This window comes from Diplotaxodon limnothrissa, linkage group LG18 (assembly GCF_057381915.1).
Source record: "Diplotaxodon limnothrissa isolate DT_005_m linkage group LG18, D_limnothrissa_male_GT1.1, whole genome shotgun sequence".
NCBI lineage: Eukaryota > Metazoa > Chordata > Actinopteri > Cichliformes > Cichlidae > Diplotaxodon > Diplotaxodon limnothrissa.
In genome coordinates this window covers 25,016,872-25,040,023 of record NC_140613.1, presented here as the reverse complement: position 1 = coordinate 25,040,023, position 23,152 = coordinate 25,016,872, and the positions used below count along the sequence as shown (strand labels likewise).

Sequence of the window (23,152 nt, the reverse complement as noted above, 5' to 3'; positions counted from 1 at the left end):
CAATGAAAGGAAGAAGCCAAAGGAAGAGAAACGGGGACAAAAGGCTGAGGTTATCATGTAATGCCAGATTTTACAATAACTAAACTAAAAATGAGAAACAACAGATGGAGTGGTGAATCCAAATATGAAATACTTGGTTCAAGTATGTACAGAGGTCAGGAAAGAGGTACAACATAGAGTGTGTACAACATGGTGGAAGCTCTATCATGGTTTTGGGCTCCATTTCGGTCAGTGGTGTTGGAGATCTTGTCCAAATTGATGAACACAGAAAAGCACCATCAAATTTGGATCCATCATGTAGTACAATCTGGAAAGCTTCTGATAATGTTTTAGCATGACAACGATCCCAAACACACTGCCAATGCAGTAAACACACAGTGAAACACTACCAGTCATGAATTGGCCTCCCCAGAGCTCGGACCTCAACAAGCAGTGTGGGATCGTGTTGACAAAGAACAGAAGAAAAAAGGCAGCCAACATAAAGTCACACCAATTATTGCCGTTCATGTTTGTTAGAATTGTACAAACTCTGTTTTTGCCTCACATACTGTGTGTTTCCATGCATGTTTGCACATGCTTCAATAAATCCCTGCACCTGTTTCCTATTTCTATAGCACAATATAAAGAAATAAGAGGTGGTTTGAGTCTTTTGCACAGGTCTTTAAATAGGAATTGTGCTTTTTACAAGCATGGGGCTAAATTTAGCTGTTCAAAAACACAATAAATCACACAGTGATAAAACAAAAAGTAATGAAATACATCAGATAAACAAGGACTATAGCTTATGGAGCTTTAACAGCAGAGCGGGCAACGGAGGAAACTATTCAGCTTAACGCTGCAATGTATTCAATACTGAATAAATTAGGTATGACACTGCTGTCTGTTGTGTTGAGCTGTAGCTCCTTTTTTCAAGCTGCTGTGGTGTTCCTAGCCTTGGGCTCGCTGTATTAAACAGAACTGTCACCAAGTTAATACCGCCATATGTTTTTCAGCAACCCATGAATAATACAAAACATTTGATTGTTTGAATAGCAGATATAAACTCGCTCAGCATCATGTGCTCATGCCAAATAACGTCCAGACAATCTGAGAGGTTTCGAGCTCACCAGGCCCCTGCAGTGATGAAAAGTCGCAGGACTCATGTATTTGGGTAGGAATCTACTATATATGTATGCGTGCATTTGTTGGCCATAGTGTTGACCTTTCTGTAATTTTTTTAATGAAAAATGATTTCATAGAGCATGTGTACTCACCAGTGTAGCGTCACTGCGTGTGTTTCATTCTGTGGAAACGGTAATCAAGGAGGGATTCATCCGGCTCGGCTTTTCCGTGACAAACGGCTGCTGCTGAGTGTCACAGGCCCGCTGAGAGGCCATTAGCATCCTACCTGCCTTACCTGTGGTGGTTTCTATAGAAACACATATGAGGGTGGAAGGTGTTTTTGCACTCACCTTTGAGCCTTGGTAAACAACAGGAAGTTCCCCGGTGACTAAACTGATATCGAGTCCACTCAGCCAGTCACAGCAGTGCCCCGGAGCCTGTTGGAGATATGAAATGATCAGCTGCTGGCAGAAGGACATTTGACTTTCAGATAGAGAGGAGCTTGTTAGGTGGATATACTGTACAGGAGGTAGCTCAGATAGGAGTGGGCATGTGGTTGAACACAGATTCTCCCCGGAGGTCATCCAGCATCCCCATTAACATTAACCTGCACGGTGCTCGCAGGCGGCAGACACGGTAAGAGCCGGCAATCGACTGGGCCAGGCAGCAACACTTTTGGGTTCATTATGAAGGAAAAGCACGGCTGAATTTAAACAGAGCTTCACATTATACACGCTATAGGTGCTCACTGGGTATGTATAAAAACCAGTTTGTGGTGACATCAGTCAGTTCATACTGCATTCCACTGATTGGGCATAGGATTACTACTATAAGCCTGGAAAATGTACATCTTCTGTTTGTAAAGTTTTAAAAAAAAAGCCTATATTTTGTATCCTGTCCTGCCTCCAACAGGTTACAAAACCAGTAAGTTTCATGACATCCTGCTGGTCTGTTAATGGCGTCGGTTAAAAAGAAATATTGTATAAATATACAAACAACTGCAGCAGTCTGTAACAGATATGCACTGTTGTAAACAAAGGACTAGTCAAGATTTTAGAAAAAACGATTCAACATATATGCATGTGTGAGATTACAGCACATGCACAGCACAGAGTATTTCTAAATGTATGGCTTGAAGGGGAATGATATATCAGAAATAACCTGTATACACTCACCAGCCACTTGCTACACGTTGCTAGTACCAGATCAGCCCCACTTTTGTCTTCTTTCGTTTTAATTCCTCATGGCACAGATTCAACAAGGTGCAGGAAGCATTCCTCAGAGATTTTAGTTCATCGCACAGGTTGTCAGCTGCACATCCATGATGAGAATCTCCCATTCCACTGCATCCCAAAGGTGCACTGCAATGTTCAAGAAACCAGTTTGAGCTGATTTGAGTTTTCTGACACGGTGCATTATCCTGCTAGAAGGAGCCATCAGAAGACGGGGACACTGTGGGCATAAAGGGATGGATGTGGTCAGTAGCAAAACTGTGTTAACAAAATATCCCATGAAGCTGAACTGTTGATACAAGGCAGGCTAGATCCATGCTTTTGTGTTATTTATACCAAATTCTGATCCAACCATCTAAATGTTGCAGCAAAAATCAAGTCTTATCAGACCAGGCAACATTTTCCCAGTCTTCTGTTTTCCCATTGTAATGTAGCCTCAGTTTCCTGCTCTTAGATGACAGGAGCAGCACCCAGTGTTGTCTTCTGCTGTTGCTGTAACAAATCTGCTTCAAGATTCAACCTGTCCTGATCTTCTGCTTACATTTGGTGTAACGAGTGGTTATTTGAGATACTGTTGTTTTTCCATCTCACAGCAGTCTGGCTAGCCTATGTTTATATGGCTAGATGCATTGCTTGCTGCTGTGTGATAGGCATGAACAAGCAGCGAACAGGTGCAGCTAACAAACTGCCGATTAAAGGAAATACTAAGGCCCACATTATTAACACAGGACTAATTAAAATGATTCCTCCAGCTTGACCTCTAATCACTGATTTATTGTTTATGGGCAGTGTTTTTCTCTTACAGTGTTCATGTCTAGCTAAATAAGCTAGTTCCTAAACTAATGACCTTCCCATGAGCCTCTGCTGCGCTTCCTGTTTATTGCTAATTAGCAAGTGGTACAATGGCATGCTACCATGCTAAGTGGCGTTTAGCTCAAACCACCCGTATTTTCAAACACAGCCTTACAGAGCTGCTAGCATGGCTCATTTTTTTGAAGTATTGGTTACATTTTGTTGTATTTCATTTCATTTTTATCACTTACATTACTTTAAATACATTTTGTATGTAAGTCATTTATTGTTTTAAAGAGTGTAAAATTAACCAAACGTGAAGTCATTTAAGTTTGAATCACTTCTGAATTAAATCCCTGTATGTGTGTGTGTCTGTGTGTGTGAGGCCCGGGGAATTCTGCCACACTATGGTGGCTCAGGACCGCGATCGAAGCCGAGGAGCTGACGGGCACGGAGAACAGGGGATTCGGACACAGGTGTCAGGTGCAAGCGTCGGGGAGGACCGCGCCATCCTGCTGGGCTGCACCATGATGGCCTTCTCTGTGCTCATGTTCTTTGTAGTCGGCATCACAATGATCAAACCCTTTGTTAACAGGTACACTGGGGAGTGTTGTCTCGTTTCCAGGCTCAGTTACAAATGCATCCCCTCACTGAAGGCTTGTTCTCCCCGTGTCTGTGCGTCCAAAGACGTGTGTGTTAAGAGTGAATGCGAGTGTGAATGGTTGCCTGTCTCTCTGCGTGTTAGTCCTGAGATAGAGTGGTGACCTGCCTCTTGCCCTGTGACAGCTGGTGTATATTTTTCCTTCTGCTGAGCTTTCTTAATCATTTTGAAAGATTTCTCTGCAACAAACTGATAAAAGGCACTTAAAAACACATGACATGTGATTGTTGTTGCACCCTATTCTCCTGCAATAGCTTTTACAAGTTTTATTGGCATTCACCATCAGTTGTGTCACATAATCTCCTGTCAGAATAACAAAGCCGGTATAACAGGAATCACTGATGATGCTTATGCTCTGTATTCCTGCATGGGATTTTTATTCCAGTAGTTTTTCTTGCCTGTCTGAGAGTTCCCAGAAGAATTCAGCACAACAATGGACAATGACCGACAGACCAATGACAGACGATGCTGAGCAAGTCTAAAGCTTCCACGTTCAGGATCTTAATTTAACTGTTAACATGCTAAATATTGGCTAACTGCACTGAACCACATAGATGAAGTAAGAAATTATAAAAACTTGGGCAGGAACCCTGCTCCTGTGGAAAAGTTGATGGGTCAGTCTATCCCACACTAATTTTGCTACTACAAATTGCAGTAGCAATCCTTTATGCAGCTGTTTTAATTAGTGCCATTGAGGTGTGCATGTGAATTATGTAAGTCTGAAGGCTTCTCTGAAGCTTCCCTGCTGGTTGTCTTCCAGTGGCTGGGATGATGGTAATGCCAGCTGTGTGCTGCAGAAGAGTGAGATACTGGAGGAGTGGGTGGACTGCAGAGGTGTGAGCACAGTGCCGTGCCTCAAGGCGACGGTGACGGTTTACTTCAATGGCTCCACCGAGGAGGCCGTGCTCCACTTAAATGAGGATTCTGTTCTCCTCGCGACCGAGGTGTGGATTTAAAACACAAAATTCCAGGTTTTAGGAATTGTTACATGAACTGCTCAGGAGGAGGACATCAGCTCTGGAGCATTAAATCTGAATATTAGGTCTTTATATCTATATAGCACAGCATGTAAGATTACTTTGTTTAGTAATTCTTAATTTTGATTCTCAGGTGTTTTATTATCCATCTAAGCATGGACCTGGGAATGCATGTGAGAAAGCGATGAAGGCTGAAGTAGCTGACAGGATGGAAAAGCAGCAACACTTTTAATGCCTGTGCCCTTGTGAATAAGCCAGTAGATATTATTAGGAGATGCTCTCACACTGCACTTCTGCTCCATTCAGAGAGATGCTATGAAGTATTTTTTGGCACCGGTGCAGAAAACGGAGGCTTGTAAATTCCCTTTGCTTTTTTTAACAGACACCAAAAAAAAAAGACCCTTGCAGCTCGTCGCACTGATTGCAATCAGTCCTGCCAACTGTAAGGGGTAGGTCACTTGATAAAAAATTACACTTGAATCTTATCTTTTTCTCTCTCAGTGTTTCTACATGCCCAAATGCCAAATGGACAGAAAAGCACTTCAGGATCAAGTCCAGAAAGTGAACGGCAGCCTGGACAGTCTGCTCGGGAACAACACCGCATGTTTAACTGATCAGACGAGGTACCCCAACCACGCCATCTTACGCAGGAAGTACACTTTGCAGATGGTCCTGTTTGCACTGCTGTGGCCCTGTATACTTCTGGGCGGTGGAGCTCTGCTGGTGGGCCTTGTGAAACTGACTCAGTGTCTAGCCCATCTGTCCACAGAGGTGATCAGTGAAGCTGCAGGGGGCCGGCTGACTTCAAGATACACTCAGGGCAAACTGTACAGGCTGCTCCGTAGGTCCAGCGCACAATCTCCCTCATGACATGTCCAGAGCTTAAGCTGTAATATGCCAAAAAATGCCATTTTTGTAAGCCTTTTAACTGGTACATAAAGTTATCTAGTGTTGATTTGTAAAAGGTTAGTCAAAGTAAAATGTTGGTCTGAAGTGTGAGAATTGAAAATCTATACAGTTTTTGCCTCCTTATTAAAAAGTGCCTTCCTCTGTTATTAAATAGACACTGATGTCCAAATGTTGGCAGAAAGAAACAAAGTCTGCTTGACCAGCCACACCATTCATGATGTTTCACACTCAGTCAGCACCAATTAGTACCTCTCATGTTTAATTAGGCATATATTCAATATTTGTTAAGTGTCGAGCAGGTAGCGCTCCAACTTTCTCGGGCCAGGGATCACTTACAGGAGAGAAGCATTCCAATGCTCTCCTGATAATCCAAACACTGATTTATCTAGCCTGGGCTCTGGGTCACTGACTAATACTTTTTAATGTTTTCCAGATAGCAAGCTGGCTAATAAGTCAGTTTATGAGGGATGATTATTTGCACCCTGAGAGAAGTGAGGAAATTCGTGACAGATTGATGTTATGTGTCACAGTTGGATGAGAGTTTCTATTGGTCCAATGATAATATGCGAGGGAGTACTGGACACAATATATTTAGAATAATAACAGACTCTGCTTGAATGTCTTTGCATGATTCATGGTTAAAAATAATTCTCATCCTGGAGTTTTGTGTAAAACTCTCAATGCACTTCCCGTGTCTTTATGTTTCACTTCAAAGGATCCAGACTCTCTTGTTATTTTTAAAGTGCTTTTGAGAGATAGATCTACAGGTTTTTTGAAGCTTTTTCACAGTATCTCTTTTTGGACACTTGTTGTTCTTCATTCATTTTCAGTGCAATCCTTGAATAACTGAACATGTCCAGAGGATTTCTTCTTTGTTTGGTGTTTGTTTTTAAGCCACTTAACACTGGCCTATAAATCAGTCAAGCATAAAAAAGCAACTAACTCAACGGATGAACCAGTGTTGTGTCTACATGCAACAGACAACTTGACAAAGACCATTTTAAATTGTATCTTTAGGCACTCTGTTAACTTGTACCCATTTGCTTAGATGAAAAATTCTAAGAAAGATGTATAAAATAACAGAGACAAACATGAAGTAGTATTTTTACACCAACAAGGTGATTCCCAAAGCGCCAGTAGCAGAAAACATGACCTAACTCAGCATGGTGTGCAGTGTGCCCTTAAAAAACCATCTATAGCAGATGAACTGTATCTGAAAGTCATGTCTGTAAGAGATAATATCCAGAAAAGACCTGACACAGGACCTAAAGATACATCTGGCACTACTGTTCACTGAAGCCTAATAAGAAACAACCTAAGTGGAAGGGTGGGTGTTAAGATGCCTCTCTTAATGAGTGGACTGGACTTAAAATCAGTGGCAACTGACATTTTTTGTTAAAATCATTGTCAGTATGTATGGAGGAGTGGAGGAGAGAGGTACAACAGTGGGTGTCTACAGCCTTCTGTAAAACACGGTGGAGGCTGTGTCGTGGTTTGGGGCAGCGTTTCAGCCATTGGTGTTGGTGATCTTAACAAAATTTGTAGAACAGATCAGCATGAATGATCCCGAACACACTGCCAATGCAGTGAAAGTATACCGGGATAGAAAAATGCAGAATGCAACATTATCGCTCCCTAGATCCTGGACCTCACAAAAAACAGTAAACATCCAAAGATACGCTTTGAATGTCCTTCAAGAAGCCTGGAGAACTATTCCTGAGGACTACGCGATCGTGGCTCAAAAGTTGGCAGTTCGTCTTGTAATCGGAAGGTTGCCGGTTCGAGCCCCGGCTCGGACAGTCTCGGTCGTTGTGTCCTTGGGCAAGACACTTCACCTGTTGCCCACTGGTGGTGGTCAGAGGGCCCGGCAGCCTCGCCGCTATTGCCCCGGGCAATGTAGCTTGCCGTCACCAGTGTGTGAATGGGTGGATGACTGAACGTGTAAAGCGCTTCGGGGTCCTTAGGGTAAGGCTAAGTAAAGCGCTATACAAATACAGACCATTTACTTAACAAAATGACAAGAAAGCTGCCCAAAAGGGTTCAGGCTGTGATGAAGAATAAAGGTAGTCATATAAAGTACTCACTGCCAACCTTCACCTTGTATACAGTTTCCATGTTTTTACTTTTCAATAAATGTATGCACTTATTTCTCAATTCTGAGCAACATATAAAAACATGAGGAATGACTCAAGACTTTTGCACAGTAGTATCAATTACGGTACTCTTACCGTAATCATTTAATGTTAGATAATGTTAATGGGAGTCATTTCACAAGTGTGCCATATTGCACAGACCCTTCTAATAAGTCTTTTTTTGTATTTTTCTATGGAAACCTTTATAATGCTTCTCTTCATGGCTTTGGCTCACTGTGTAAATATTATTCTGGAGTTGTTTTTTTGTAAGCATGGAAATGAAAAAGTGGCTTGTAAATGACCTAAATTTTTAAACGAGTAAAATAAACCGACAGACTTATTCACGAGGAGAAATGTTTTTATTCAACAGCACAATAAATGAATGCATACAGACATGGTGATATGAGGATGACTAAAAAGAAGTATTTGAGGTGTTTTTTTTCTGACATATACAGGTGGAAAGATAACTAGCATGGGTCTGGATCATTTTAAAACATGCAGGGTAGTTTCTTTGTACGCGTTGTGCTTAGAGACTTCCACTTGGGGCAAAAATTCCCTCCACTTGATGTGAGAATGGTACTCCAACTGCAGCACCAAGTCCTTGTCCTTCAGTCACATCCTTTTCGATGACAAGAGGCTGTTTGCTGGATTTTGCGTGAGGATGGTGAATGTTACACGTGACTCCTCCTTTTTTTTTTTTACTTTTTTTTTTGCCTTTTTCCTGGTTAGCCGTTACTCATGAGATTGCTTACATTTAAAAAATACAAAAATATATTACCTCTGTAGTTATTCAAGGAAAGCATTTGCACACGTATCAGTATCTGTTAACTTCACTGTGACTTTGTTGTACCTTAAACAAGTAACAAGGTCATTTCTATACATGAAATTCAAGTAGACAACATCAGGTCGAAGAAAAAAAAAAGTAGATAGTCATGCATAATGCAGTGTGAGAAACAAAACAAGTACAAAGGGAGAGAGCGTGGTTTAGATAGGGCTTCTATAAAGTATATGTGAGGGTTAGCTCTGTCAGTTCGGGTCCGGCCCACTGCTCTGTATCCCGTACAGAAGTGCGTGCATGTCAGTCGACAGTTTCCTGAGCAGTTTTAAGTCCTCGCTCAAACTTCGCTTACTTTAACAGACTTAACGTTTCCAGGAAACCGCCCTGTTAGGCATCACTTTAGTAAAGCTACAACACTTATGGACGCGTACGAGAGTCTGTGCAGCGATAACGCCGGCCACGCTTCCACGCACAGGGCAACAATCACAGGTATGGAAGAAGACACTTGGAAGGTTTCAAAAATATAACTTCGGATACTTTTCTTTCTTTGCTCTCTGTGATTGAGAGCAAAAAAGTTTTGTTTTTTGTTTTATTTTTTAAACACATGGCTTAGACCGAAGCTCCAAAGTTTCTCAAGGACAAGTAAAAGGCAGGGTGCAGAGGTGTTTTGCACAGCTCTTTCTGCTGGGAAGTAGACGATACTGTTACACGGCAACTTAAGTGAGTTTTTTTGGGTTTTTTCCTTCTTCCATGCACTTTCTATACAAAGTCCACCGACGGTTCTCTGTGCGAGCACGCCAGGGGGAAGATGCGCTTCCCTCTGTGCCCGACATCAGTATACAGTACATGTTATAGTATTATGACTTGCATAGAGTAACTGCACAGCACACGAAATGAACACCGCACATCCTTTGTTTCCCACCCGTGTTAGCTAAACGACAATAAAACCACCAAACAGGAAAAAACAGGGATCTGCTGATATCGAGTTATCGAGCCTGACGTTTATCGACCTGTCAGTGTCGTCCAACATGAATCTGGTGCTGGCTAAATGTTCCGAGACTCTGTGATGAGGATGACCTTAAAAAATGTTTTTTCTAACTAACGTATTGAGCAAAAACTTTGTTTTCCTGAAACAAACTAGCGCAATACAAAAACAAACAAAAAGGGGGGAAAAAAACAAAAAACGCTTTTGGCCAAATTCATATTTTGGGGCATCCAAAAAAGAAAAGAAAAAGAAAGACGAACCCTAACCAGCTGGTCATCAGAAAGGTTTTCTCGGGTCCATGTGCACTGAATAGATGACACGTTTGTGCCTCTACATGTGACACAAACTAATACTGACAGACAAGAAAAAAAACAAATACTGCAGACATCAGTGCTAAGAGTACACACAAGACTTGGAATAGTAGTGATTATTTGGGGGGGGTTTGTTTGTTTTTAACAATAAGACTGCTGACTAGTGGAGTTATGCATGTAGTACTTTGGCTCAGTAGAGAATAGATTCAAAAAGGAATATGTGCACCAAATGCATACAAGTATATGGATATACTGCTGTACAAAAAGTCACTTATATGACGGGACATGATTTGTACACGGGTAGGTTACAAATAGGTCATCATTGCAATTTCTTCAAATAGTGTTAAATGCTTAGTTGAGGTTTTCCCAAAAAACTTTGAGGTTTGTTCAGTGTTTATATAATCTTATTGGAAAATTCTGAGAGTACCTGGCAGGTGAGCTGCCCGCTGCAACAACAGCCCCATCTTCACCTGGCCCCGCCTTCATCAGTTCAAAAATAGGTAGTTGAAATAATTCGGTTTCAATCTCTCTTTATAAAAAGCTAGCTGTGCTCATCGTGTATCACTTCATGAAGTTCCTCTCTTAATGTTGATGGTTGTAGAAGCTTTGAAAATAAAAAGATAAAATGTAACCTGTCTATACTTGGTTCACATAAAGGCCAATGCTGTCCAGGTCCACGCTAGCTTAGCTCCTATGAAGACAACAGGTGAAATTTAACTCCACCTTCTTAAGTTCATAATGCAGGGAGAGAAATTTCAGAAGGAAAAGGAGCATTTAGGCATTTCTTCTGAGCGTGCTCGTTTTGAGTCTCGCTGGCAGGCAAAGTTTCAGAGTCAAGCACTGGCAGAAATATTCACCAGGCCTTAGTGTGTTAGGGGAAACAACTTGCTTATTTTTTATTGTTCTTGTGGTTCTTCGTGTCCTGCTGCTGCCACCATTCTTTCCTCAGTTCATGGCATGCTGGCGAATCGTGTGGAAGATCCAGTCCATCTTGGTAGTCCAGCCGCCGTGGTGAGCGTCGTTCATCTGCTTCATGAAGTAGTCCAGGGCCTCCTGCTCCGACTTGTCCAGGGCCAGGGTCTTCCTGATGTAAGCGATGTCGTCGAACGACTGCAGCTCAGGCATTCCCGAGCCCAGCATCATGGAGAAGAGGTTGATGAAGAGGTTGGCGTGCTGCCGGATTGCCAGGTACGCTTTGTAGCACATCTCCTGGAATCTGAAGAGGGAAGCAAAACGAGCAGGGTCAAGTTCTGTTACCCACCCCAGTTACCCACCAGAGACTGCTGCTATTTTAAATCTGGCACTGTGTGCAGTCAAAGACAACAGAAGAATCATCGACTTTCTTACATTTGAAGTGCAAGACCTCAATTAGAACCTATTCACACTGTGATTGGCTGTGTCCAAAAATTCATTCCCTAGACATTTTTGCAGGAGGTGCAAAAGATACTGGGAGAGTCTTTGAACATGGACCCCTTATCTCTTTCGGGACATCCAATTTGGAATAATATTGCGGACATCAGCTTCATTAGACTACATCCTTGCATACGCTGCAAGGAAAAACATTTCCATGTCTTGGATAAATGACAAACCTGATCCAGAATTTCTATGGAACATTTGAGCAGCTTGCGTCATTCCGCCAGGAAACAGTTTATGAGAATCTGGGCTCCGGATCTTTGTTTCACAAACTCTTCAGTCACTTTGTTGCTCTCAGATCTCATCAGTGACAGAAAACCTTTGGTGTGTGTTTACAATAAGATCACTAGCGGCCACATCTGTCACGGCTTGACTGTCTGATCTTTTGTCTTTGCTACAAGCCTGTGGTGCATACCATTTAATTTATATTTATTTACTTCTTCCGTTTCTCTCCTAACACCTTCAGATTTTTATTTTTACACAGACTAGTTGCTGTGCTGAGTCATTTGTTGTAACAAAAAAGTTTAAAAAGAGGACTCAAAAAGCACCTCATCCACCCTTTCAGCGTCGCTGTGGGTGAAGCATTACCTTTCAAACTCCCTCGTTTTGGTGCACTCTTGCGTTCCTTTGCTAATAACAATCAAAAAGTCCTGTGTGAGCACAAAGGGGACGCGCTCCCTCTTGTACCCAAACTTCTTCTTTTTGTGGTCAAGGAAGTGACCAAAATCTATGTGGAACAGCTGAGAACACAGAAAATATGACACATTAAATTATAAAGGATAAACCAAAAAATCTAAAGTATAGAGATGAAGTTTAACTCAGAAACAGAAGTGGCTGTAATCATTACCTGCCCATCATCTTTAACCATGATGTTGCTGTTGTGCCTATCTCCTATGCCCAGGATAAATGTAGCTACACAGTAGCCTGCGCACGACCGTGTGAACAGATCGATGGCCTGGTCGTACCTGAGACGGCAAAAAAAAAAAAAAAAAAAAAAAGCCAAAATCATTTGAGGCAGTCTAGGAAATTTATGCAGATGTCGTCACAAAGGAAGTAGAAATAGAAAAAAAAAGGCTTGGCATTAATAATTAACATTAATTAACATCTCTACTGAGCTCACATCTCTCCCTTGTTCTTATCCTTGAGCCACTGATGTAGAGTGTGGCTGTTGAACTGCAGCGCCCCCTTTAGGCCTCCTTTGCACTGGATCTGCATGATGGTGTGAGAGTTCCTCACCACCTCGATCAAACCCACGCAGTCGCCGATAGACAAACAGCCATAGGGCAGCATCCTGGAAGAGGAAGCGTAGAAAACATGAGAGGCAAGGCGATAAAGAAAAAAAAAAAAAATATATATATATATATATATATATATATATATATATATATCTCTCTATCTCAAGACAGCACTGATGGACTTTATATTAAATGACGTGAGGTGGCTGGCAGGGTCTGCCTGCTAATCTGCATTCAAGTATGGCTCGCAGAACATGAAAGGTCCGGTGCCTGTTAATGGATACCTGCATCCCTGCTGTCATGACGAAGTGAGGAGCCTACCTGAGATCAAGGCCTTGGTTCTGCCAGATGTTCTCCATTATCCTAATGATCTGTAGCGTCAGCATGTCCTGTCTCAGATCTGCAGAGGCAAAAAGAGACAAGGAGGTGGATAACGGTGAGGTGAATATGAGCTGCTGAGCTGCTTTGATCAACTCCATGATGCATTATGGAGCAGAGCTTTCAAAGTCATGTTGGTCACAGACGCTGCAGCAAAAAAGCACAACCTGCTGCCGTGAAGCGGGGGTCAAATACGAGCACTGCTCCTTCTGAGTTCTGCGTTAAGAGCGCAGTTATAGTTGTATTTATGTAGCATGAAACGACGCAGCGCAGGCTGAACTGTGCGCATGCTCGGCAGGTCTGTGTGTGTGTGTGTGCTGAGAGTGTCAGCGCTGAGGAGAGGACAGACAGGCGGAGGTAGAGGCACAACTCACCATCTCCATTTTTGAAGATGATTTCATTGTTCTGAAAGAGCAGCTCCGACATCATATCTGGGTTTTCCCAGTTAAGCCACAGAGGTCTCTTTGCTGATGACATCATCCTGCATTCCTCCAGGCTAAAGTAAAGACATGGATATGTTTTAGCAGGAAAAATACACATACATGTATATAAAAGGAAAGGAGGAAAGCCCTCTGTAATTGTGGTTGTGTTCATCACAGCAACAGAGCTCTACAAGCATTCAGTTCATAATGGTCCTAATGTGCTTGATATGAACCAAACTGTTCAGCTCTTATCACATCTGGTAATACTTCAAGCCTCGGAGAGGAGAGGGCGAAAGCATCACCTGCAGGGGGAATAAAAATCAAATGCCAACCATTTGAGCGGACTGCGTTAGATAAGAGTGCTGAAGTACCGGAGGTTTCCCAGCTGATGTGCCGGATTCAGCGGAGAGGTGAAGCTTTGCAGTGCATCCATGTAGTCAGGTCTTTTCATCTGCTCCACCAGAAACTTCATTTGAACCTTAGAGGGGATTAAACAAATGTGACAGTTAGTTTCCTCAGGTGCTGAGCAACTGGATAAACGGGCTGGCCTAAGTTCATATGCAGCAATCACAGTCAACTTTCTGCTGCTTCTCTTCAGCAAAATCTCTCACAATGAGGTAATGCTCCTTCACTGAGGGCTTTCAGGCAATGACATACACCCTCTGGTGGCCATGCTGAACCATCTAAGAAGCACCAGGTAGATTTAGATTGGATGGGCACTGGGCATTTCATACTGGTTTAATACATGACCAAGCCATCCAAGCTAACCCGTGTGACTGGCATAGCAACTAGTAGCAAAACATTTTTATAGCCTGTAGCTACATATTAAGTTCACTAACTACTAACGACTGCTAACCTTAAGTTCCATATTTAACTGGAACTAGTACTATAAGGATAAGAGACCCATTGTTCTCATTTCAATGAAATATTTTCATTTGACTCTTCTGGGTTTGCTCTGCATGAGTCACAGTTTAAAATAATCCTTGTTTATTTCATGCTGAGCCTTTGTGGAGTTCCTCGGGTCATCCTCTGTCTTAAACGAGGAGGTTGCTGATTAAGTCCAGCATCCCTTCTTCTGATTGGCTACCCCTCACAAACAGAAAATTGGAACAGCAGGTGGGTGGGGCTTCTGTTATCTATGTTTCTGAGATGATTGAGGTTTTTCACTCTCACTGATGTCATAAAGACCCAAAAGCAAAATAATAATAATAATAATAATAATAATGATAACAAAAAATACACTGAATGAGTGATTACAAAAAGCTTTTTAAAAAGATGAAATATCTTATGCCAGTGTGGCTGAATATTTTACTACAAGCAATTAAGAGGGAAAAAAAAAAGAGAGAAAAAGCAAAGCTCCAAATTCTATCACTGCACTCTAATGTGGTGTCCCTGCGGCCAGGCCGGTCCAGATGTTGTCAAGATTAAACCAAACGATTCAGTGGATCACATTCAAAACAGCTGCCAGCTGTCAGATTACCTTCTGAGCCTCATCTTTTTTCTCCTGTTTGAGGAGGTCAGTGAGATTGATGAGCTTCTCCATGGCCTCCACCTGTCTGCTCAAGTGCTTCAGATACATGCCACAGGCCCGGCAGTAGGACTCCAGAAGCAGACCAAACCGCTGGCTCACTGTCTTGTTGTGCATCTCTGACCTTCACGCATAAAAACAAGGAAAGAAAAAAAAGTTTAAGAGGTTCTGTCCCAAAGAAAATACACTCTGCCTCCCTGGAAATCCTAAAACATAAACCAATGTGAGGCATCTTCAAAGTATGTTTTTTAAATTCATCCGTACCAAAGGCCAAACACTCAAACAAGACTTTAACCTTTCGCTTACAAACAGTTCCAACTTCCTGAAAGAAAATCCTTTTAAATAAACTCACTTTAAATGCCAGAAGAAGAAATGTCCTATCCTCTGATTGGTTAACGCCTTTTTCAGCAGGAACCGTGCGAGTGGGTTATCAAGGTACTGCTCGTACTTCAGAACCTAAGACACGGCCACAGAGAATATATTGAAAATACCTTCAGTCCATCAAGCAAAACATGGCAGAATGAAAATGGCTCCCGCGGCTTAGTTTGATCTAAACACACCTGAACCAGCTGAATGAGATACTGGGAGAGTTTGTCATCAGTTAGGTATTTCTCAAGGCACTTCACAGCAAACTCTCTGACCATAGGATCGGGGAAGTTGCAATCCAACAACTCCATGGCTTGTTCTGGTTTGATAGCAGGCCAGTCCTTTAGAAGGCAATACATCTGAAATGAGAAAAGGCAGCTAAATACAGAACACAGATTTTGAACAACCCTGTAATACACAGCTGTATAAGGACTATGAGAAGTTGCCCCTTCATACATGTTGCAGACAACAGATTCTCTGTGTCAGAGTTGTATTCTCACCACTGCAAAGTTCTCCTATAGATTTAGGTGTGTAGTGTTCCCTAGGTAGCTGCTGAAGGAGGCAGGACACATTACACTCACTCACTCCCCGTGAAATCTCCAGCCTGCCTGCTCTATTCTCACACTGGCTCAATCTGACATCACACAGACTTTGTACTAGGGAGCTGGCAGGGTGAAGACTGCTCGAGTTCAATCCATCTGAGTATGACATTTAGGTTCTCGCATCAAGCCCTGCTGGGTCTAGAAAAGTCATGCTGTGGCTCATGTGCAAAAACAGGTCGAGAACTTGAGTAAGCATATTCAATCACTGTTAAAAAGTGATATCAAGGTGTATGAGCTGTAGAAACCCCGCACTCACCTGTGCAACCTCATCTCTGGAGTTCCACTTCACAGCCAGGAGGATCTTGGGAAGGATCTCTGGCATATTGATGCAGTCATGTCTAAAATAAAATTGGTGACAAAACAAATAAGTTATAACTTTTTCCACCATCAGCATTAAAGACTTCTGTGTACAAATCTAGCAGCTACTCGTCCTACTGCTCATTTTGTCATTAGAGTTTTCCATTAGGTGGTACTGGTGGTGTATTGTATTGCCTACTCTTCCGGGGATCCAAGCGAACTGAGTCAATCTGAAAACGTGACATCAACAGGCTGCATGCCACTGATTAGACTGGACAGTGGCGTCGTGAGAGCCGGCAACGGCTACACAAAAAACAAAATCGTGCTACCCCAGTCTGAGAAAAAGCCATACACTGAGCTTCAGGTGTACCCTCTCCTCTACATCCTCCATTGTTGTGTTGCATACAAATGATGTCGGCACATTAGGTGCTATTCAATTGTAATGGAAAAAGACTGAAGCAGAGTAAAGACGAATCGCCCCGAGTGGGTACTAGCTCAAAAGCCCTTTATAAAAGCATACCAGCACACATCATTACCTGTGTCTCCACAGGAAGTCCTTCTCCTGCTCAGTGATTTCAGAAAGCGGGTCTCTGTTACACACTTGCCGTAGCTGCTCATTGTCGCCGTCAGTCAGGGGGTTGTCCCGTGCCAGTCTGTTACTCTATGACACCAAAATAACACAGTTTAGCAAAACAAACCAAGGAGGTCAGAGTCGGTTCTAGAGCCACTTGTCATATAACAGCGGGATGATTATTCTCATTTCCAGCTCCACATTTGCTATAGTGACTGCATGATTCACAGTTCAAAATAGTCTAAGTCTATCTTGTACTGAGCCTTGGTGAGGCCCATCGGTTCATCCTTTGTCTAAAACGATCCGTTTCAGCTCCTCTCCCTTTAAGGAAACCCTTTCTTCTGATTGGCTGCACCTGATTGAGTCCCTGAGATGACATTATTAGGGATATCCACTCTCAATCACATCACAGAACCAAGAGGCGAAGAAAATGACCTTATTATATAACTGTGTATATATTTAACAGAAAGATAAACCTTATAGGCCCCCATACTTTCTGTGTAGAGTGCACATGAACTATGATGTGGCAGCTCTTCAATGAAAATCACGTCAGATAATGTGTTCATGTATCTGACCAGCAAAGCAAAACAGAAACCAACAAACACGTGTTTACTCTTACCAAACCAGTGTGGCAGTAATTAAAGCCAAGCTCTCTGGATATGTTCCAGTTTGCATGATCCTCAATGGTAGACATATCAGGAAACTTGACAGGGGAGCTGTAATGGTCAAACTCCAGCTCCAGACATGGGGTTTCCTGTATGTTTAGAAAACGGTAAAGAGGGGAAAAGGTCATTCAAGGTGTTTATTGTAATCAAATTAAGGCGCCCGTGTCAATGAGTAATTAATTAATTGGGATAAGGAGCTTGGTTGCTTAAATCGAGCAGCTTAAGCAGCAGCTGCTGCATTACTGAAACTGTACAAGGTGTCGCCAGCTTTGCTATAACTGGGTCACGAGGCTTAAAAGTTATTATTATGCATAATGCGTGTATGTGAAAAGCTTCAGATGCTGGCAAAAACTCAAGTGTTTATAAACTGCATCCTGATTCATTCAGGTTTATGCAAATTAAAGATACAATGCTACTATTATCAACATGTTTGTATATACAGAACAGAGAAACACTGGAAGTGCAAACAACAAAGAAAGTTTTGCCACTTGCCTTGTTAGGGTTGGAGCCCGTGACACCGATAGGGTTGAGCAGGTCTTCCAGGCCATGTGGGACAGGCCACAGGTTGAGAGCCATCTTCCCTGCTACTAGTGTGTGGGTGTAGTCAAACAGGTTAATGTTGCCCCAGGCGAGGGGACAGTGTTCCTACAGGAAACGAGTAAAAAGGATCCATGTGAAAATCATCAGCAAGGCAACATCTGGTGGATACGGAGCAGACAGGTGCAGTGGAATAAAAACAAACAGGGAAGTTGGTGATAATAAAGTAAGAACAGGTAAGACGATAATGAAATGTCCAAAGTACATGTGCATCATTGGTTTGGCTGATCATAACTGTTAATAGAAACATGGTTTTTAAACAAAAAACCGCAAGAAGAGAAAAAATAGCTGCAGCAGGCAGACTGCACAGCTCCAACTCCTGCCCTGCTCCTGTATGGAAATCCATTTAAACCACGCGCACCATGAAACTTAATCGCATCTGCTGCTGGTCTGCTGGGAAAAGGGCCAATTACTGATTGACTTCTTAATTAAAACCATGCTAGTTTGTTTGGCTGTCGGGCAGATACACCACTTGTGCTTTTGATACATTTCTGACAGAATAATTTCTCCACGAGTGCTTGCTGTAATATTAAAACACACTTGTTGGCCAAAATCAACAAGGTGTTAAATCGTGGCCTCTTTCACCCCGGAGGGGGCAAACAAAACAAAACAACCACTCTGTGGCTAATGAGATGGTACAAGAAAAACACAATAGCTACGATTAATGTGCTTCATTTCTGTTGCACCAAATTCAGTGGAGGTGCAGAGAATAATTTTGAGAACAGTTTCGATAACATCTGAGGCACTGATTGGTTTATATTAGGCTGTTATTCACTCTCCATATTAAAGGTTTGATTCAAGAGGAGCAAAGACCATTTTTGAGGCTGTTTTTCAACCCTTGTAAGTCACACGATGAGACACGGATAGAATAAACCAGTCGAGTTCGATGCATGAGGTTGCGTGATTGACAATGCCTACTGAATCACAGGCTATGACACACCAACGCAACATCGACGCTGTTTCTTTCTCTGCTACACCCTCCTTGGCACAGACACGATCATAGTTAAAGAGCATGTCATTTTAAAAGATCAGCTACATTTTTTTCTTGGTTGGCATCCCAAACATTTTTTTTGGCACATTTTACTTCCATCAATTCGGTTTGTGTTTTTTAACAAGTGCCCGTGTCGAGTAGATCGGGGCATGAGTTGTAGTTGCATTCCAGTTGGCTGACTGGCGAACACAGGTCCCAGAAGCAGTTGATGAAAGATTAATTTCTAACAATGCCTTACTGTCAACAACCATCTTTGGCTACTGGACCATTATAAGGGCCAACTTCACTTACTGTGCCGTGACTGATTCAATTTCGGGATTTTTTAAAAAGAAAATATGCGAATTTTACGACAATACCTTGAAGATTTTAATATAAAATGCTGACATTTCAGTGCTAACCTCTTTAGCTCCCTTCCGTCCTTTGACAGAGCAAATGGAGAGGCAGAGTCGGGCAGCTCGGGGGACTTCTGGAATGTACATGTCGTAAGTCAGCCACTCGTTCCACCTGCCACAAACAGGAACATAACCACAGATATGAATCAGTCACATTAGTGCCACAAAGCTCAGTAAAATCATAGAGTACAAAACACTTTGATTATGCACAACCTGGGGTTTGAGCACGGCACACGTAGCGTGTTGACATTGTCGCACAGCTGCTCTCCACCATGGTATATCCCAGTCCTGACATAGATCTAGATCAGCAACAAATCAAAAGATTTATAAAGTAATCTAAGCGATAACGATTTCTTTCAGCACATTTCTGACTGAGAGAGACGGCTAGACGCAGTGCAACATCTTTTAATAATCTCCAAGCTACTGAGATGGAATATTACAGTCAGAATAAATTTTACTCAAATGAGAAACAAGCCAGATGAGCTTTAAAGAAAAACAAGATGACAACAATGTACTGCAGTTGTACCTTGTCAATGTCTCTGATGTTGACATTGACATAAGTGGCGCACAGTATCTTAATCCTTAGCGTTCCGTTGATAGTCCACAGATTCTTGGTGGCTGTTTCCCCATTCATGTAGGGTGTTGCTGTGGATATTCGCCTTGCATATGACGGCATGGTGAAGAAATCCATGGGCAGTTGGGAATACAGGCTGTCTTTTGACATTAGCATCAGGTTAGGCATTCTTCCCAGCATGATACAGCTGCGCACATACTGTTGAGGACAGATAAAAGTGACATTTTGAAGTAGATGCGATTGTGACATTTTGACGCCGCTCGTGTCATTTTGACATTTTGAAGCCATTCGTACACATCTGGGCCTATCAAAATGTAAATTCCAAGAATTTATAATTGCAGCTCAGCAATAACTGACGCACTCAGCACTTTGTACTTGTGTGATGTGTGTGGGGCTTTTCTCGAACGTGCACACTTGACTGGCCGAACATTTCCTCAGAAATTTAATTTCATGCCCTAAGTGTCGAACACATTTGTGTTGGATGATAATTTGATGTGAGGTGGATCTGTCTCTCCCCCTCTAAGTACAATAGAATCAGCTGCAGCTAAGCTAAGATTTAATTAGATTACCTTGTACTGACTCAGAGGGTATTTCTCCAGTAAGTACTCATCACAGCCGCAGACTTTGAGGATGTACTTTCCCTGATACTCCTGCACACACATCTTTAACTGCTCCTGGGAGAGCAGCATGCTGCGCGTCTTCTTCCGAATGGCTTCTGCAATCACTTGCTCTGGTACATAATCATGATTGATCTTCAGGGTGTACTTCTGTTTGTCATTGGTGGGCGAAACAATGACCCAAATGACCACAATGATTTGACCTGAGGGAAATAAAGTAACAGATGAAACGGAGGGCAAAAGCATTGGCAAAACAGTTCCAGCACAGTGAGGGGTGCTGCCCACCTCGGAGTAAAATGCCTCACCTTTGTCTAGCTTGCTATAGATGTGCCTGGGAAGCTCTGCTGAGGATTCAACATTGGGAGGGTAGACGTACAATGCTCTGCTGTGGGGTCCGTTGCTGTCTCTGAGGTCCACAGCTTCTTTGCAAACGTTTAAAATGTTCCTTCTGAAGTCCTGCACCTCAGGGTCTTTCACCAAATCAAACTCACATATAGGCATACCAATAGCAAAACCTGAAAGGGAAAAAAAGCAATTGCGTTTTGTTATTATGTATTAAAAAGGAGAGCCAACGACAACACAATACAGTGTATATAACACACAGTATAACCAAATAAATACGGGCTGTTTTTAACTGCATAGTAACTCAGGAACTGTACCTATCTCTCTGTTGAGAATCTTCTCTTCTCTGTTGCCTACTGGCTCAATAACCTTGAGGAAGGCCTGGAAAAGCCTAAGATCACATAACCTCCTGGTCTCATCATAAAACTCCTCCCGCTCTGCTTCCTGGGTGACACTAACAAAGATGTAGGAGCTCTCCTCCTGCAGCAGATGGTAGAGAGGGTACTTCCTGGCCTCTTTGAAAAGCTCATGCTTGACTGTAGTAAGTGTGGCCTCCCGGAGGCACTCCAACGTGAGAATCATGCCATTTGGCAGAAGGCAGTCCACTAGAATGCTGGGGGGCATCAAGTGCATCCCCCATAGTTCTCCCGATGATGGTCTGGGAGCCATGGCTTCGCCAGCAGATCCTCTCTATTCTGAGCCCAGTAATTACCAGATGAGCAATTTCGACCAACTGAGAAACAGAAAGGAGCAGAATTACGCCTGTGGTAAATATTTCACTACAGTTATGGCAGCTGCTTCTCAGTGACAGGATATACAAAAATGTAACTATATCCAAGGGAGTTGGAAACATCAAACTTTAACTGATTATGAAGAATTTTAGAAGAATTGCGAACAAAAATAATTGTAGAATACCTGTAGTGTCACTCTTTAGTATTTGTGTGCTACTTATATAACAGATGTTTCTTTGGCTCGGTTAGCACAAGAGCGGCAGCACAACATATGCCAACAACTTGACGTTACAAACTGATCCAATGATAACAAAAATTGTCAACTCATCAGATGCGCAAAATCGACCACATGTGTCAGCTGGTGTTGAATTAGCTCAAGTTAAAGTGGACAGAAATGAACTGATGCAGGGCTGTGGACTCAAAAGGTCTTTGAGAATCATGTAAACAAACTTGTTAGCTAGCATATTTCCCCGTATATTGGTTTATCACGGCTAACACAGCTAAGCCTTGAACTTGACATACACATTGACTGGTTGGATGTGTACTGCTGTCTGGTGGTTTAACTTTAGATAATGTTTCTTTGACGAGCTAGCTAGCCACGCTAGCCAAGTTCACCAAGAAGATCAATGTCATATACAGTATGAAGACCTCTCCTCATGCACACGCTATTTTCACGCTGGCCCTAATGTAATTAAAGGGTAAGAGTGAACAGTGTTGTGTGAGTAACTGGATAGCTTTATCGATCAACAGCAAAACCAAACACACTGCAAAAAAACAAAACAACAACAAAATTAACATGTTAGGTTTACCTGTGTCAGCTAACGGCAACCGGTTAGCCGTAAAGCTAGTCGGACTGCTCAATCATTAGCCGCGGCTAGCTGAGTAAATCCCATCCGCTCCAGAACTCCCAAGCAGCCGCGCTACTTTAGTCCATCCGAAGAGTGACACGGGGTGGTCGGGACAGTGCCGCTTTTCAGAAGGAAACACGTCCCTAGCTCCCACCGAGGTTGTCAATATTCTGTAGTGGAGTAAGTCTATAACACTTCTTGTTGTTCGTCATCGTGCCGTCCCGAAAATATACTGCACTGCTTGGTAACACGCTAGCTCCACACAGCTAGCCTGTTCGAGGGATGCTAACAGGCTCATCGTCTCGGACCGCCTTCCCACACTGACCGAGCTGGTGGAGGAGTTTGTCATGAGATAAGACTGGGGAATTGACGGGAAACTGCCTGCTCGCTGTTTTCTTGAAATGAAATGTCTCCAAAGAAAAGCTATCAGATTGCACATGCAGAGTCCAAACCCTTTATAGAAACGTGAAGTGAACAAGCCTACAAAATACGATTGCAGCACTATTTTATTTACTCAGGGCATTATATTTCCACACATTTCTCGAGTATCTGTAAAACAAACAGTCTATATTCAATAAGCAAAGGAATAGATTAAATGGTCAAGATTACTGAGTGATTAGAGTGTGAGCAGCTTAAAACTTTGAAAAATTGATAATTGAAGAAGCCATATTCAAGCATATGGATATGCAGTCAGGCAGCCGCCTG

At 42.5% G+C, this 23,152-nt stretch overlaps 2 protein-coding genes across 2 annotated transcripts; one reads left to right on the top strand and one right to left on the bottom strand.

The window, feature by feature from the left end:
* The first annotated feature begins 3,235 nt into the window (after window positions 1–3,235).
* On the top strand, window positions 3,236–5,633 carry kcnmb3 (potassium calcium-activated channel subfamily M regulatory beta subunit 3). The gene is made up of 4 exons (XM_085377141.1): window positions 3,236–3,399; window positions 3,511–3,720; window positions 4,547–4,730; window positions 5,265–5,633. Exons 1-4 carry the CDS (start codon window positions 3,236–3,238, stop codon window positions 5,631–5,633), a joined length of 927 nt encoding a protein of 308 aa, XP_085233267.1.
* Window positions 5,634–8,154: 2,521 nt separating this feature from the next.
* Window positions 8,155–22,752, bottom strand: LOC146613734 (phosphatidylinositol 4,5-bisphosphate 3-kinase catalytic subunit alpha isoform). Its single transcript, XM_085376999.1, has 21 exons — window positions 22,409–22,752; window positions 21,186–21,601; window positions 20,832–21,041; window positions 20,479–20,729; window positions 19,862–20,107; window positions 19,549–19,634; window positions 19,342–19,447; window positions 17,848–18,000; window positions 17,310–17,444; window positions 16,656–16,780; window positions 16,079–16,160; window positions 15,415–15,579; window positions 15,207–15,310; window positions 14,807–14,978; window positions 13,698–13,804; window positions 13,279–13,400; window positions 12,848–12,926; window positions 12,412–12,582; window positions 12,139–12,256; window positions 11,880–12,031; window positions 8,155–11,094 (listed from the first exon to the last, which is right to left on the bottom strand). The coding sequence occupies exons 2-21, from the start codon at window positions 21,535–21,537 to the stop codon at window positions 10,824–10,826; spliced, it is 3,207 nt and encodes a 1,068-aa protein (XP_085233125.1). The 5' UTR covers window positions 21,538–21,601; window positions 22,409–22,752; the 3' UTR covers window positions 8,155–10,823.
* Window positions 22,753–23,152: the final 400 nt, after the last annotated feature.